Source organism: Lepidochelys olivacea (assembly GCF_965140295.1).
Source record: "Lepidochelys olivacea isolate rLepOli2 genome assembly, chromosome: 1".
In the NCBI taxonomy this organism is placed as follows: domain Eukaryota; kingdom Metazoa; phylum Chordata; order Testudines; family Cheloniidae; genus Lepidochelys; species Lepidochelys olivacea.
Window position 1 is genome coordinate 137,352,294 of NC_140411.1, and position 17,059 is coordinate 137,369,352.

The 17,059-nt window shown below is 40.4% G+C and overlaps 1 protein-coding gene across 3 annotated transcripts in view; it reads left to right on the top strand.

The window, feature by feature from the left end:
- The window catches only part of EGFL6 (EGF like domain multiple 6), a 71,344-nt gene that overhangs the window by 36,408 nt on the left and 17,877 nt on the right, over window positions 1-17,059 (top strand). For 2 of the 3 annotated variants that reach the window (XM_084616874.1, XM_084616876.1), the window contains 3 exons: window positions 918-1,052; window positions 2,914-3,036; window positions 14,224-14,541. In XM_084616874.1, coding sequence (XP_084473000.1) covers window positions 918-1,052; window positions 2,914-3,036; window positions 14,224-14,541 — 576 coding nt within the window. The remainder of the gene's footprint in view (window positions 1-917; window positions 1,053-2,913; window positions 3,037-14,223; window positions 14,542-17,059) is intronic. The other variant, XM_084616875.1, reaches the window with a different exon arrangement.

Below are 17,059 nucleotides of genomic sequence, written 5' to 3' on the forward strand. Positions count from 1 at the left end.
AGCGGGGAGTTCCTGTAGTTAAGGACAATGGTTTGTCATCGCAAATTCTATCTAACATCACAGTTTGTTCATATGGGGTTGCGGGAGGGAGAGGAAAGGCAAATACCATCAATTTTTAAATTCCATATGTCACCAGTTGCATTATTTTAATAAAAATGTTACTTCATTTTGCAATAAGAAAAAAAATTAAAACCTATTTAACGTATAACCACTCCAGATCAATGAAGAACCTTTCAAACTGTGGTTCTCTGGCATTTTCCATACCAGGAGCCCTTTACCACTTATCAGGAAGGGCAGGGTGGTCGCATGCCCCGACAGCTGTCTCCTACCCCCAGGGACTCATGACTTCCAGCCTGAGTTCTACCCATAATTTCATACTTTTCTGCCAGAGCGAAAGGATTTACCACTGCAAGCAGCAGGGCAGGAAATCAGGAGAGAAAACTGATGTTTTTTCTTCACTGGTGCTTTCCCACCTCTGCAAAAGGCCTTATCTTAAGAGTCTTCTGCTGTTTCCTCCCAACCCCCCACCCCCTCCACCCCCACCACCCCCAAGAGAAATCACAATCTGTGAAGTACTTCTCTCCCCCACGCATATTCCATGACCATATGACAAACCATTACCTTTAATGGTTCCTGCTGTCTCTCAGCTTGTCACACAACCTAATTTTAACTTGGCAGCTCTCAAGGTTTTCAGTGAACTTGGCTTTACTGTTACCATCATATCCACCTAATCATATGCAAAACAATCCCCAAATATAAAAGTCACAGGACATGTTTTATAACATGGACATTTTGAAATGTGTGGTTCCAGTGACAGCTGTGACCAAAGCACACCTTGCAAGTGACAACTAGCAGTGCATTTGCTTCCTCCTTTTCCTTCTGCTTGATCTTACCAATTTCCATTTTCCTTGCCCTAGATATTGACGAGTGCTCCACTGGCAAAGCTATTTGCTCTTATAACCGCAGATGTGTCAACACTTTTGGAAGCTACTATTGCAAGTGTCAGATTGGTTATGAACTGAAATATGTCAGTGGCCATTATGACTGTGTAGGTAAGATTTAGGCACTAGGTTGGTTTGTCTCTTCCCTTTCCTCAATGTATATCTTTCATGTTATTGCATGGTGGTCAGTGGATTTTGCTTTAAGCATGAATATTGGCTTCTGCTTGAGTGCAGCTCAGAACCAGATGTAAAATATCATTTAGAGTCCTCCTTGGGATATTGACTAATCTCTGCAGTCTGGTGACTGAAAAACTATATATAGCAATGAAAATTTACAATGGCAACTGCAATTTATATTGCCTTATCTTGCCAAGACCTCTCTAGGAAATTTCACAAAAGAAGTACAATTATTTGTAATAAATCTGCAACAAGGGAACAATGGATTACAAGGGAGTGCTCACTTTTGATTTAAGAATGCTAATTGAAAGCTCACTTGTTTGGATTAAAAGCAATCGGGTAAATTCATTTTTCAGCTCTGATCGGCATAGTGAGGTGCAGCTTCCTATGCTTTCATTAAGTTGTAACACAGTGGAAAGAGATGTTTGTTTGTTTGTACAGCTCAGATAAGAAAAAATAACTGTCTAGAAAAAGCAGGTTTTAATTACTTTGAAGAACTGTGTTACATCTCTGATCTTTCAGATGCAGAGACAAATACAGATGAAAATACTCTAAGTCATTTTAACATACACAGATGCAAAAACAAATGTCAAACCTCTCTAGTCCCTTGTTGCAGTCCATTAACTAGAGGCCTCACATATTGCATAAGAAGAGCAAATTTGTAGTTGATGTGGCAGGCACTGAAAAATGTTGCTTTAATGATACAGTACGTAAGGGCCTGAGAGAATTGGAATTACACTGAGCACATACAAAAGAGAACTAATGTTTGTCTTGTTTTTGAGAGTTTTTTTTTAAGGCAGATTTAGGAGAGTGGAGTCTTGGTTTCCTGTTGTACTCAAATCCCAGGAGCCTTAAAACTGAAAACCATAGCCTTGCCCCCCCTCCCCCCCCATATATGTATGTGCATAGACAAAATGGTGAGACCAGGCCTAAGGCTTTCAGGTCTGAATCTTATTGACAAATACATCAGCCTTTTGATGCAGAGTTCTCTGTTACTTGTGTGTCCGTGCTGACCCATGCTTTGCATCTGTACCTTTGACCTGCTGGGTGTGAATCATGGGTGGGTAACATATGAATGGGTGCAAAACTTTACCTTTGTAAGAACTTAGCTCCCTCATGTGGGAGAAACCAGAAAAGCTCTTGTGCCATTCAGTAGCAAAATCAAATGGAACAAAACAATTAAATCAGTTACTGCCACTGTTTAAAATGTTCTGATGTCAATTTAACATAATGGTTAACTGAATATATCAATTATATTTCCAGCAGCATCCTGTACGTGCCTGGCACTTCTCAAACAAATACAAGAACCCCCTGCCCTGTGGATCTTACAATCTACAGGCACAGTTCTGCCAGTTCTTACTTGCAATGGATTGTTCGTGGAGTGAGGTGCTATTCCATGCAAGGAGGGCAGAACTAGGGCCTAAATGACTGCATTTCATCATAGTCATGCTTACTTTCATGGGCCCTTTGTATTTTGTTAGGAGAGCAACATTTACAATCTCAGGGCCCAATCCTGCTCTCACTGAAGTCATAAGCAAAACCTCCATTGACTTCACTGGGAGCAGGATCAGGCCCTAAAATTATTATACTACAAGTCATGCTCAGACACACAGGCCAAAAGTTTTGGTCTTGAGAAAGAAGCAAGAGTCCATAGCCAGAGCGGATTCTTCTGTTAGCAGTGGTCTCAGGTTCTAATGCTGGTGCTTAAACTGTCTGAAAACAGATGACTGCCACAGGCAGATTGTTATGAAACTATGATTTGAATGAAATTTTCACTGAATTATCCCTTTTCTAGATATAAACGAATGTGCTGCAAGTACACACAAGTGTAACGTCCATGCAGAGTGCCTCAATACTCAGGGATCCTTCAAGTGCAAATGTAAACAGGGCTACAGAGGTAGTGGATTTGAATGTTCTGGTAAGTAACTGCTGATCCCCAGAGATGCATTGCTTTTACTTTTCTTAGGTTACTATGGGATGATTATTAGAACCCAGTCCTGCATTCCTTAGCCAGACAAAACTCCCACTGAAGTTACACACATATTACAAAAGTAATCTCTTATTGCATATGTAATAAAAGTATTATTTTGGCCAAATTACATTCTGTTACACCGGTGGGATCCCACTGGTGTAATGGTGAGCAGAATATGGTCTTATCTATCTTCTCTCCCTAAAGAAATCTGCTGCAGTTTTTCCTCAAAGGCTTGGCCTCTTGAACTATTCAGATCTTTCTAGAAGAGTTGCAAACAAGCTCAGGTAAAATGGGTGTGGAGGAAACAGGGCTTGCTTTTCATGCTAAAATGTTTTTGTTTATAGTTTTGTCTTATGTCTTCTCTGTCCACAGAGATGTGTATGCCAATTCCTAAATGAAAATGACCCTCCAAAAAAGGAAAAATTAAACATAAAGACAAGAGCAGCCTATTTAAGTGCACCTTTTTATTTTCTGGGGAAAGTTTCTCCGACAACTTAATTCAATAAATCTTCCTCAGGGGAGATCTGAAAATGTTTCCATTCATCAGAGGAAGAATGTTGTGAAAATATTCTCATAAACTCTTATTTACTTTGTATGTTACAGTAGCCTTTTCCATGGGTCCTGCTCCATTAATCCTTTTAAACTTTAGTGATTGGGTATGGACCTCCCTCAGCTGGACCTTTCCAAGTCCCTTCTAGCCCTGCATTTCTATGATTCTATGTAATTCTATCATTTATTTGTATTACACTAGCACCTCCAAAATGTGCTGTGACGTTATGTTCTATACAGGTTCTTATTCCCGTTACTGTGGTATCTCAAACCTTGCAGTGATACCTTAAAAAGCATGACTAGCATCTATCATGTTCTAGATGCTGTACATAGTGACTATTAATGCAAAATCCTTTTTTGTATCAATACTGAATCTGTTAGGCTCAATTCAGACCCAACATGAGTGAAGTCAATAAGGACAATACTATTTCGGGGCTGAATTTGGCCCATTGTCTATTAATTTCTTAATTCTAGTGCAAAGGTATATGGCCGTGGAGAGCAGTTTTCAAGTTCAGTGAACACTATATACTAACTACACCTTTCAAGTTGCAAAGGACAAGAATGTAGACAACATCGAAAGGGTGTTAAGATTACAGCGCTAATATTATCCCTGCTTTGTCACCACTCTTTGACATACCTTTCCATCAGGTAATTCTGGGGCTGACTTGCATGATACTTAGAGGTTCAGAAATTTGGACCACATCAAACTGATTTACCCAAGATCAAGCAAAAATATCTAATTTTGGTCAGATTTTGTACATAGTTCGATTTAAGAGCATGACTCTGACATGCCAAAAGAGTGAGTCACCCTGTGTGAGTGTGTGTGTGTGAGTGAGAGAGAGACTGTATACTGCCAGAACTTGTAGCAAAATATACTAAATTCTACTTTGGGTTGACAGTTTTACAAGTTTATCCTTTAGGACAAATTATGATGTTGCAACATCTTCTAAGTGTAACATCAAAACGCAGTGCAAATACAGTGAAAACTTAGCTAGCTCAAAACTGGGACAATCCTGTGAAACGCAAGACGCAAGATGTGGGATTTTTCCATACACTTTTAATGGTCCCTAGTACCTATCATGGTAGCACTGGGCACCTTTATAGTACTTTGAATACAAGACAAAAGTGAAATTGACCGAAACCTGAAAATTTAGATGTGGAAGTTTAGTCTCTCATGGGAGTTGTAATTGAGGTACCTCATGCCTGCAGTCTCCTCTATGGGCAGGGCTCTCCAGCCAGACTGCATCACCCTTGATGAACCCTAGTGGTTCAGCAAGAGGGGACACTGGTGCATCCTGGGAGACATAGTTTGCTTTACAATACATTCTAACGGAAACAAAACATTTCTATTTGGGTCCACAAACAAAACAAAACAAAAATTGATGCAGAAATGTCAAAATGTTTCATTTTGATTGAAAATTTCTGTATCAAAGGTTTTCAATTTTTCTAGGAAAAGCTGAAATCTTTCATCGGGGAACCCTATTTTCTGACCAAATCTATGCATGAGTTATTTTTACTTAAACAGAAATATTTCAAAGATAAATATGCATCACCCTGTTATATTTTACAAGTTACCTGAATGAGAACAAAGGAAGAATTTTTGAGCATATGCAATGGTTATTACACACTTTATAGGGGCTAGTCTTATAGACTCATCAATATTAGAGACTGAAAAATCCCTGATAGACCATCTACTCCGTCTCTCTGACAGTCTGGGATTGTTCACTACAATACAGTTTCTAGTATTCTGTCCTAACTTGTTGAAGTTTGTTAACTATCCAGAAGAGGAAAAAAAGTAGCACATTATTAAAATTTGCAGATGATAGTGAATTAGGAGGTATGAACTCCAGAGAGAACAGAGAAATAATACAGATAAATAGAGAAATTAGAAACATGGACAGAAAGGAATAAAATGAGAGTTCAATTGGGAAAATGTATGCAAGTCTGGTAGAGAAAATAATCTAAAACATACTCAGAGGGAGGGCAAACCTGGACAGCATTGGTGCTAAAAGAGACATGTGTAGCAGCTGACCGCAAAATAGACATACAGACTTCTACTGAGCAGCTAAGTGCTCCCAATTCAAAAGGCAATGGGAGTGAAATCCTGGACTTTTTGAAATCAATGGGTACTTTCACCCTGGTAATTTAGGGTAGTTGGTATCTTGCATGATTAGTCCTAAAACTATACCATATTTGGAAGAGGCATCGCTAGGTCTGGATAACAGTTTTCTACGGGATACTATGAATGATTTTCCATTGCAATGCTATTAGATTTTACTAATGCATGATAAATCAAAGTGTTATGCTAGAGGTTAGCCATGTAGCTGTCATTGCTTGTAATGAGAATCATGTAGCTAAACCTCTTAACATCACTGAATAATTACAGAGGTTAATAAATGTAAAATCCAGATGTGGGTTGCTGGTTTTTAATCTCTATTTAGAACGGAAAATGGCTACTACAGTGAACTGCATACAGAAGACTGCATGTATACATGACAAATACTGCATGACAAAGCCATGGCTGGGATGATTTAGATGGGGTTGGTCGTGCTTCGAGCGGGGGTTGGACTAGATGACCTCCTGAAGTCTCTTCCAATCCTAATCTTCTATGATTCTATAGCACTGTCTGTGGTACTTCAGGTTTAGAATCATAGAATATCAGGGTTGGAAGGGACCCCAGAAGGTCATCTAGTCCAACCCCCTGCTCAAAGCAGGACCAATTCCCAGTTAAATCATCCCAGCCAGGGCTTTGTCAAGCCTGACCTTAAAAACCTCTAAGGAAGGAGATTCTACCACCTCCCTAGGTAACGCATTCCAGTGTTTCACCACCCTCTTAGTGAAAAAGTTTTTCCTAATATCCAATCTAAACCTCCCCCACTGCAACTTGAGACCATTACTCCTCGTTCTGTCATCTGCTACCATTGAGAACAGTCTAGAGCCATCCTCTTTGGAACCCCCTTTCAGGTAGTTGAAAGCAGCTATCAAATCCCCCCTCATTCTTCTCTTCTGCAGGCTAAACAATCCCAGCTCCCTCAGCCTCTCCTCATAACTCATGTGTTCCAGTCCCCTAATCATTTTTGTTGCCCTTCGCTGGACTCTCTCCAATTTATCCACATCCTTCTTGAAGTGTGGGGCCCAAAACTGGACACAGTACTCCAGATGAGGCCTCACCAATGTCGAATAGAGGGGAACGATCACGTCCCTCGATCTGCTCGCTATGCCCCTACTTATACATCCCAAAATGCCATTGGCCTTCTTGGCAACAAGGGCACACTGCTGACTCATATCCAGCTTCTCGTCCACTGTCACCCCTAGGTCCTTTTCTGCAGAACTGCTGCCTAGCCATTCGGTCCCTAGTCTGTAGCTGTGCATTGGGTTCTTCCGTCCTAAGTGCAGGACCCTGCACTTATCCTTATTGAACCTCATCAGATTCCTTTTGGCCCAATCTTCCAATTGGTCTAGGTCCTTCTGTATCCTATCCCTCCCCTCCAGCGTATCTACCACTCCTCCCAGTTTAGTATCATCCGCAAATTTGCTGAGAGTGCAATCCACACCATCCTCCAGATCATTTATGAAGATATTGAATAAAACCGGCCCCAGGACCGACCCCTGGGGCACTCCACTTGATACCGGCTGCCAACTAGACATGGAGCCATTGATCACTACCCGTTGAGCCCGACAATTTAGCCAGCTTTCTACCCACCTTATGGTGCATTCATCCAGCCCATACTTCCTTAACTTGCTGACAAGAATACTATGGGAGACCGTGTCAAAAGCTTTGCTAAAGTCAAGAAACAATACATCCACTGCTTTCCCTTCATCCACAGAACCAGTAATCTCATCATAAAAGGCGATTAGATTAGTCAGGCATGACCTTCCCTTGGTGAATCCATGCTGGCTGTTCCTGATCACTTTCCTCTCATGCAAGTGCTTCAGGATTGATTCTTTGAGGACCTGCTCCATGATTTTTCCAGGGACTGAGGTGAGGCTGACTGGCCTGTAGTTCCCAGGATCTTCCTTCTTCCCTTTTTTAAAGATTGGCACTACATTAGCCTTTTTCCAGTCATCCGGGACTTCCCCGGTTCGCCACGAGTTTTCAAAGATAATGGCCAGTGGCTCTGCAATCACAGCCGCCAATTCCTTCAGCACTCTCGGATGCAACTCGTCCGGCCCCATGGACTTGTGCACGTCCAGCTTTTCTAAATAGTCCCTAACCGCCTCTATCTCCACAGAGGGCTGGCCATCTCTTCCGCATTTTGTGATGCCCAGCGCAGCAGTCTGGGAGCTGACCTTGTTAGTGAAAACAGAGGCAAAAAAAGCATTGAGTACATTAGCTTTTTCCACATCCTCTGTCACTAGGTTGCCTCCCTCATTCAGTAAGGGGCCCACACATTCCTTGGCTTTCTTCTTGTTGCCAACATACCTGAAGAAACCCTTCTTGTTACTCTTGACATCTCTGGCTAGCTGCAGCTCCAGGTGCGATTTGGCCCTCCTGATAACATTCCTACATGCCCGAGCAATATTTTTATACTCTTCCCTGGTCATATGTCCAACCTTCCACTTCTTGTAAGCTTCTTTTTTATGTTTAAGATCCGCTAGGATTTCACCATTAAGCCAAGTTGGTCGCCTGCCATATTTACTATTCTTTCGACTCATCGGGATGGTTTGTCCCTGTAACCTCAACAGGGATTCCTTGAAATACAGCCAGCTCTCCTGGACTCCTTTCCCCTTCAAGTTAGTCCCCCAGGGGATCCTGGCCATCCGTTCCCTGAGGGAGTCGAAGTCTGCTTTCCTGAAGTCCAGGGTCCGTATCCTGCTGCTTACCTTTGTTCCCTGCGTCAGGATCCTGAACTCAACCAACTCATGGTCACTGCCTCCCAGATTCCCATCCACTTTTGCTTCCCCCACTAATTCTACCCGGTTTGTGAGCAGCAGGTCAAGAAAAGCACCCCCCCTAGTTGGCTCCTCTAGCACTTGCGCCAGGAAATTGTCCCCTACGCTTTCCAAAAACTTCCTGGATTGTCTATGCAATTGTCTATGTTTACTTTTGCCTCTCAATTTGTAGATTTGAATGGCATGTTGAAGTGTGTTTCTGAACTGCCTCTGAGAACCTACAAAATTGTAACCCTTTTATCTTTCCCTGAAGGGGTGTTAACCGTTCCCACATCTGGCCTTCATCTTATTCCAGTCCACTGCTTTTGTCAGGCCTCTGTTTCTCCCGACTTCTGGTTGTGTATTGACTAAGTACATTTCACTATTTCTAAGTGAGCTGTAGCTCACGAAAGCTTATGCTCAAATAAATTGGTTAGTCTCTAAGGTGCCACAAGTACTCCTGTTCTTTTTATCCTCATTTTGGCACTTCTCTTGTGTGTGATAGCTCTTCCATTACAAGGACAGTCCATATTTTACTGTATCACAATTCCATAGGAAGAAGGATCACATTTTTCCAATAATGTCCAAAACAATCTAGCTGCTATCAATATAAAAAAAATTATTTTGCAGTTCTGTTTAAAATGAAGGTTCTTTACTGGAGCATTAAGTGAGCAGGTCAAGGGATCTTTAGAATGCTGGCACTTTGTCATAAAATGAAACTTTCTAGAAACTTCTTCCCCAAACTGCCTAGTTCCTGGACAATATGTACCCCTTTACCCACAACTCCTTCCAAGAAAGCACCTCCCTGGTAGCAAAAATATTATGTATCTTAACTGGAGTCCGATGCTATCCGTACAGTAATTTAGACATTTTTTTTCTATGTGCTACACAAACTGAAGAGACCCATTCATAGAGATCAACTTATTTGGCCAGGTCCCTTTACCATCTTTTCATCAATGTTGTCAATATCTTTTTTCACTCAAATTTGTATATATCTTAAAAATTAAATGAGCTTGCTCCTGGATCAACTCTTGAAATGTCTTAATGGGAGTTTTCTAAATGATACCAAGTTTCTGTGCATTCTCAGATTATTTTGCAATAATTCCTAAAGAAGAGTGGTAGTCTTTCTATAGGATTTGTAAACCAACCTATGTAATTTTTAAAATTTGAAACAGTAGCATTTTCTACTAAATGCAATCAATTTTTAGAGTTATTACTCTGGAATCCTACTGGTTGCATCCCTATTAAGTTCTATAGGAATTTTTCATAAGGTTAGGAAATTGATATATGTACACACATGCATGCTCACTCTTTCACTTTTATACACAGAAGTTAGAAACTTGTTTTATAAACGAACCTCTTAGAAAATCTGGCAGGTGATAATCCTAACGTGCGGTTAGGTGTCAAAGAGGAGCCAATATATAGCATATAGGAGTTGACAGCAATAACTCTTCTCTGTTGGGACCTGTTGGTTCTTATGTACCAATTCCCAGCCATGGTTACAGGGGCACATGTGAGAGAAAGGAATGTACATCTCCATCTTTTTGTTCTTCCTCTTAGGAGCAACGTTCCTCTTTGTATAGCACAGCATACGAAAAGCTGGAGTCTAGCAATTGTTCTATGTTCTTTCCAACTCAACCTGCTTAATTCAGGCATTAGTCACCTAATGTGACTAATTAAGTCCCTTGGTTTCCTAGTCTTGCACAGAATGTGTTTACAGAAAATACTCACCTTTAGCCCTTAGCCTCCACTGGCATTGTTGCTTGCAGAGCTCTTTTGTTTTAATTCTCTGTGAATTAAAGCTGATGCATTTTCACATGGGCATTATAAACACAAAATGTAAAAGAATGACAGACAGGTAGTAATCTATATACTACTAGATATGAGGTTTATAAAGAATGGCAGTGGAGAAATGGATCAAAGTTGTTGATAAATGCATGAAGGTTTGTGTTCAATAAATATAGGATTATACGCTGAGGGTTTTTCTCAAAAATTCCAGCCTCACAGCCTTAGTCTTGGCCTTTGGCAGTTTGGCCTTTGGCTTTCTCCAGTGCATTCCGCGTTCTCATGGAGGCTCAGGCTGTTCCTTCCTGTGATGTCCATATGTGGAAGTTAGCAAACTCTGATGACAGTGGATTCTTGGAGCATAAGATTTTCCAGATGAATATGGGGAAGGACCCCCTCCAGCTGTTGCTGACATCCAGACTTAAGAAGGCTTAAATTTAGCACCTTGGGCTACTTTAAGACAGGAATCAGATTTGAAAAAGGATTAGTGATATCTCCAAAAAGCTGCCCCCAGCCCAGCCTCCATTCACCTATGATTCTAAAATGAGAGTATGCAGTTTTTCATAATGTTATTACAAACCAAAAAGGTGTGTGGACTGTGCACCTTTGTCCCCATATTTTTATCACATCTGTAGGTTGGTTTCCTTGTCCCTATTTTCTTCTGTAAATAGAAGGAGGGTTGGTTTTCTGGCACCATAAAGGTTTTTAGGTTGAGCTATAAGAATTTTTCATTTCAATAGGAAGACTTCAAAGCAGAAACTGAAAGCAGATGTTTAAGTTTGCTGGGCCGTCAGACTTGACTTGAAAACCTCCATAGGCTCTTTATTAAAAGCCTGGAGTTTTGTGTTACTGATTGTTGAGAGGAAATTTGTTGGGAATGGGGTTTTCCTATTAATTTTTCTTGCTGTGTTCTGAGTAAAGACTAAGCGAACCATACCGTCTAAATTATACACTACGTTCTTTATAGCACCATCCTCTAGGGGGAAGGCTCGCTAAGCAGCACATTAAGAAAGTCATGACATGCAGATGTATGGCAAATGAGCCTGGAACTATTATCCAAAGGAAAGAAAAATAACATCTGAGATTTTGATTTATTTATACTGGCACTGGTTTGCTTTATACTTGCAGCTGCAGTCTCATAAAACCTGAATACATCACTAAGTACCTCCCAGAGAAAGTGCTTTTGTCCATGTGGGACAAGTCATTGAAAAAAAAAATGTAGCCACTTTTGGTTTAAAGAAAAAGGGACAAATTCAAACTAATAGCAATGTGTTAAACGGGAGCTGATGTGATCTCTGTACCTTTTCCCATACTCTCCAAGTTACACATTTAATTATTTTATTTGTAATAGCTGGGGGTTTTTTCTGCTGCTACTATTTAAAGAAACACACAGAAAAGAGAACCTATCCCATATTCTAGATATCCTTGCCATCAATTAAAAATGCAATTCAAAAATCATTATAAATCCAAAACAACAGCATACCCCTCCCCAGATATACAACCACTAGGCAGCAGAAAACAAAGGGGGAAAATATCCATTTCTCCCTACCCTTCAAATTCCTATAAGAAACTTCATCCCCCATCACCCCTCCCTTCAATGTCTTCAAAGACTGTAATAAAGTTCTGCTAACCTACTGAGAGTGTTCTGTGGGCAAGAAAGTCTTCTCCTCTAGAACGCTCTGGAATGCCCAGGTCTCATTAACCTCTAGGGGCAGACCATGAATGCAAATTCCTCCACCCCAACAGGAGAGATGGGTTTAGAACTCAAACCAGCAGAAGCATGTCAATGTGTGTTCCTAACCCAAACAGATTCAGAGTGTGGCCAGAAGTGTGAGTGGAGCATACAGTGACATGGGATCATCCTAGTATTGTCATGGCAGCCATGAAGTCCTGAGCTGAATTAGAAGACTTGTTATCTGTGTGGATTTTAAAACTCCTTGGGCACTGTCTCCCTCAGTGCCTCTGATGCCACAAGTAGGAACTTCCTCAGCTTGTACGGGAACTTCTGCAGCAGCAGTGAGTGATCTATATCACCAGATATGTTCCCATCTCTTTCCCGGGACTTGCATATCACACGGAGAAGTGCTATCAGGTGTAGTTTTGGGGCAGTGGCTTTTCTGAGCTTTTGGTCAGATGTAAACCATTGAGCCACAGCATCTCCTTAATTATTCCCTTGAGTTCATACCCTAGATCTGGTATCAGTTAGCCAAAGTTGGTTCTGTGTTGTCATCCCACCACATCTCTGCCATATGTGTAAAGTCAGCATTTCATCCATTGTCAAATCATGGATGGCCAGTATTTTATTATCAACCAAGAAGGGTAGCCTGGTGATTAGAGCTCTAGCCTAGGATTTAGGAGTCTTGGGTTCAATTCCCTGTTCCACTAGGCTTCCTCTGTGATGTTAGAAAAGCCATTTAGTCTTTCTGTGCCTCAGTTCCCTATCTGTAAAATGGGAATAATAGCACTGCTTGACCTCACAGGGGTGTTGTGAGGTTAAATACATTAAAGCTTGTGAGGCTCTCAGATGCTACAGTAATAGGGGCATATAAGTATTTTAGATAGAACCAATCTTTCATTTAACAATAACAGAAGATGAGGCCCACCCTCTGATACCTATTCTGAGATATAACATCTAAAGCTTTCCTTAGTAAGGAGAAAGGTGAAAGGTCCTCTGCTCAGTGAACACCTACATAGGAGGGATGTCAGCTAGTCCATCAGAGCCCAATCCCCCATCACCAAGGTTGGAATAAAGGGTATGAACTAGTGTAAAGTGCAGAGAAAAGTAATCCCCACTATCTGTACAGGCGGAGAAAGACAGCCAAACAAAAGCACTCTGAACAAAATCTCAGCTCTACATAACCAACCCACTCCACCCCCAGACCCAGAGACACAAAACTTGCCCCAATCTCCCCCTCTACCATAACCCTGCTCCTCACCTGTGTCATCACTCAAAAAAGGAAAATATATGGCCTTCTCTTTCAACCCACCATGGTGTGATAGCAATCCTGGCTGCTCCTTCCCCTGGAAATGCAGCAGAGAGCTTTTAAGGAAGCTGCCCCCCACTTGTGCAATTCCAACACAGTTTGGGGTTCATGGGGACAGGAGAGAGGAATGTAAAAACAAAAATTAAGAAATAAATTTAAGTTTGGAGGTCAAAACATTGACAAGGAAAACATTGCATAAAAAATGGGGCTGCTGCTTAAATTTAAAAGCATCCCTTAGGAATTTTTCCAGTGATTTTCTTTGTAGTTTTCTGTCTAGGTATAAATGATATTTGGCTTAATTATACTCTACTATGTAGCAGGGTTGGACAAAACCACCCTGAATTCAAAGCCCATTCCCTCTTTTTTTCAGGTTTGAAAAAGCTTGGTTAATATTTTCTCTCACAAACACATACGCACCCATGGTTTTTCATTTCCAGCAGATTCTGTAGTTTTTGTATTCTGGACAACGGCAAAAGTTCCAAAATACCACAAAACTGGATGTTCTTGTGGCATTTTGTGGCCAGCTGGCAGCAGACATATTGGAAATCTCTGGAGACAGAATATTTGTGTAAGACTTCTAGGCAACTCCTGCAAAAGCTAAACTCCTGAACTTCTGGGTGCCCATTTGAACTGAACTTTTCGATGTTCACCCATCACTACTGAGTATTGCTTTTTAAATTGCAGCAGATAAGCCTAGAAAGTTTTCACTGAAATGTAATCAAACAGTAGGGAAAGGTTGTATGTACTATGGGACAAGTTCACTGTTCATGTATCTTATGCAGGTTCAGCTCTATGTTCCACCTGCATATGACAACAGCGAATTTGGCCGTATAGTTTCTTTGAAAATTGCAATGGATCGTGTGTTATCTGTTTAAAAGCACTACGATTTTGGGGTGGCCCAGTTACTTCAAGTGTATCTTTTACATTTCATTGTTGGTTCTAGTTATCCCGGAAAATTTAGTGAAGGAAGTCACAAGAATCCCTGGACCCATCAAGGACACAATCAAGAAACTTCTTGCACACAAGAGCAGTGTGAAAAAACATGAAGAGATCAAGAATGTGATCCCAGAACCAGCCATTACACCAGCTTCTAAGGTTCACTTGCCATCCTTTGACTACGAAGATGGTGTTTACATTGGAGGGACCTATGATGAAGAGGAGAAAGAGACTGAAGATGCTGTAGAGGAAGAACAGGAGGAAGAACAAGAGGACCTTAAGAACCAGATTGGCCATGAACAAAGCCTTAGAGGAGATGTTTTTAGTAAGTGTTACCATCATTTCTTATTTATGTGAATAAATCTGTACTGATTTTTATGTAAAAGTACATATAAATATTAACAAGATTACAGTCAAATGTTATATATATATCATACACTTTTACATGCATTTACCGGCAAAGGAGGAAAAGTAAACAGGTACATAGTCTAAAGATTAAAAATTTTGAATCTCCTTTATAGGGTATCAGACAATTAGGTGTTTAAAAACAGATCCATTAGTGGAGACATAAATCAATGGCATTAATAATATGCTTTAGTGACACTAGTTGCACATTGGCATCTACATTCTACACTGATGGGTGTTCTGAGAACACCTAAGAAAAATAGATAAACTTAAATAGAGGGTGTCTTAAAAGTGAGAGAGACAAAGGCGAGGAGTGGAGGAGAGAGAGATAATGAGAAAGTGAGTTCACTTGGAGAAATGCTGTTTTATTGATACACTTCTTGAGCATTGCTGTTTCACAAAGCTATCTAGTATAATTCCTTTTCAAGATAATCAGAGAGTCCGGAACTTCCAACTGTAACTAAGACCTAGCCCAGCCAAAGCAACAAAGTAACAAAGGAACGCAGCTTAATAGCTTTCCCTCATCCTCTCTGCAAAAGCCCCTGGCAAATTGTGCTGCTTTATTAAAGAAGAAGTTCTAAATTTAAGTTAGTTTCCATGATATCCTAGATGGTGAGTAGGCATCATACAGAAAAGAAAAACGGAGTTTTGTGTCTTTGTGTTTCATATATCAACGCTTATTCAATATGAATCATTGTTGTTCATGTCATATAAAAGTCACTAGCTATACATCACAGAGTTTCTCAGATTTTTAATTTGAATGTGAAAATTTAGCAGAAGAATACAGGTGAAAACATTGGTAGTGCTTGGATGGGAATTTCTAACATTAGTCGGACATCAGGAAGATGTACATATATTTCCTCAGGAAGCCCTCAAAGCATTTCAGTTTAGTTACTTCCTCGGAAAACAAGTGTTCCTCCCTGTTCTTCAACTGAAAAGTCATCTTCTTTGTTGAAGGAACTTTTAAATGCACTTTTAAATAATATTTGTAATAATATCTCTAGCTCAGATTCTTCAGGCTGATGGCTAACTAAATAGATATTATAAAAGTCATGCCTTGCTCTTAACTTATCCAGGAAATGTTCTCTCTTCCCAAGCATAGGGACATAATAACTTATCAGTGACCTCCTAAACTGATTAAAATGATACATTTATGTCCCATAGTATTATTTATAAAGACATATTCAGTTTAGCCAGCACCAGAACTGCAAAGAATCAAAGAAACCTTTCTTGTGTCAAAGAAACCCTTTCAAATAATATCAGTGCTTTTTTTTAAGGAAAAGGTTATGTTTGCTGCTGCCAGAACAAAAAGTCTTTTATGGCAGTAGCAATAAACCCAAGTACAAATATGTTTATTAACATGGAATACATTTGAGAATACTAGTCTGCTTGCCGAAGGCACTACTCTCCTAAAATTACCTTTTTCAAGGCTCAGTGATAATTGGAGGATATTTCAGCTCAGTCAGAGGATAAAATCCAAATATTACACAAGATTGTGCAGCAGAGCCAACGGGAAGTCTGAAATTTGGCTTTTGTTCAATGCCTTCCATTCCAGCACATATTAATAATACTGAGCTCTTACAGCATATATCAATTTAGGATCTCAAAATACTTTACAAAGGTGGAGAAACTGAGGCACATAGCGATTAAGTGATTTGTCTCTACTCTCACTGGATAAACGATAGAACTCCAGGACTCCTGAGTGGTAGTCTCATGCTCTAATCACTTGAACAGGCTGCCTCACGCATGCTTCCACTAGAAAATTACACCGTCAGAACATGACTTTCAGGAGTTGTGTTGACCATAACTTTGCAGTCAGTGTAGAGAGGAATGAGTCATGTTCAACATCCTGTCATTTGGTTCTAGGGAACCCCAAATAGGCTCGGACTTTTCTTAAGATTGTGTTCTAATTCGATGCAGCTTTCTAGTGAACACAAGCCCAGAGTGGGACTAGCATAGCCTCATATTACACTGCTTCCTTTGCACCTTTGAGGAAATGACCAACATTCATGTCGTATTCAGCTGGGCAGGGATAGATTAGGAAGGATTTTTGAAGGTTGACCGACCAAAATATATCAGTGGGGTGTTTTATCGCAAAGGAGTGATTTGCCAAGGATCTGATTTCTTCAGGAGCAAAACCCTTTCCTTCCAATCACACAGGAATGAAGAAGAAATATCAGTATTCAAGTATTTTTGGGAGGGCAATATGCTGGGTGATATCACTGGTCGTCCCTGTAGAGCTGAATAGATTTTATATGTATAAATTTTAGGCTATGGTGATGTGGGTTTTTTTGACTCACTAAGCCCTGGGGAAAGGTGCAGTGGAGTAGAAGAAACTCATTCAGATCAAGTCTCCTAGCCCTTTTGACTCTGCAGTGCACATCTTGATGAATGTGAATGAAAAACTTTTCCATGATTTGCACAAGCTTCAGGAATAG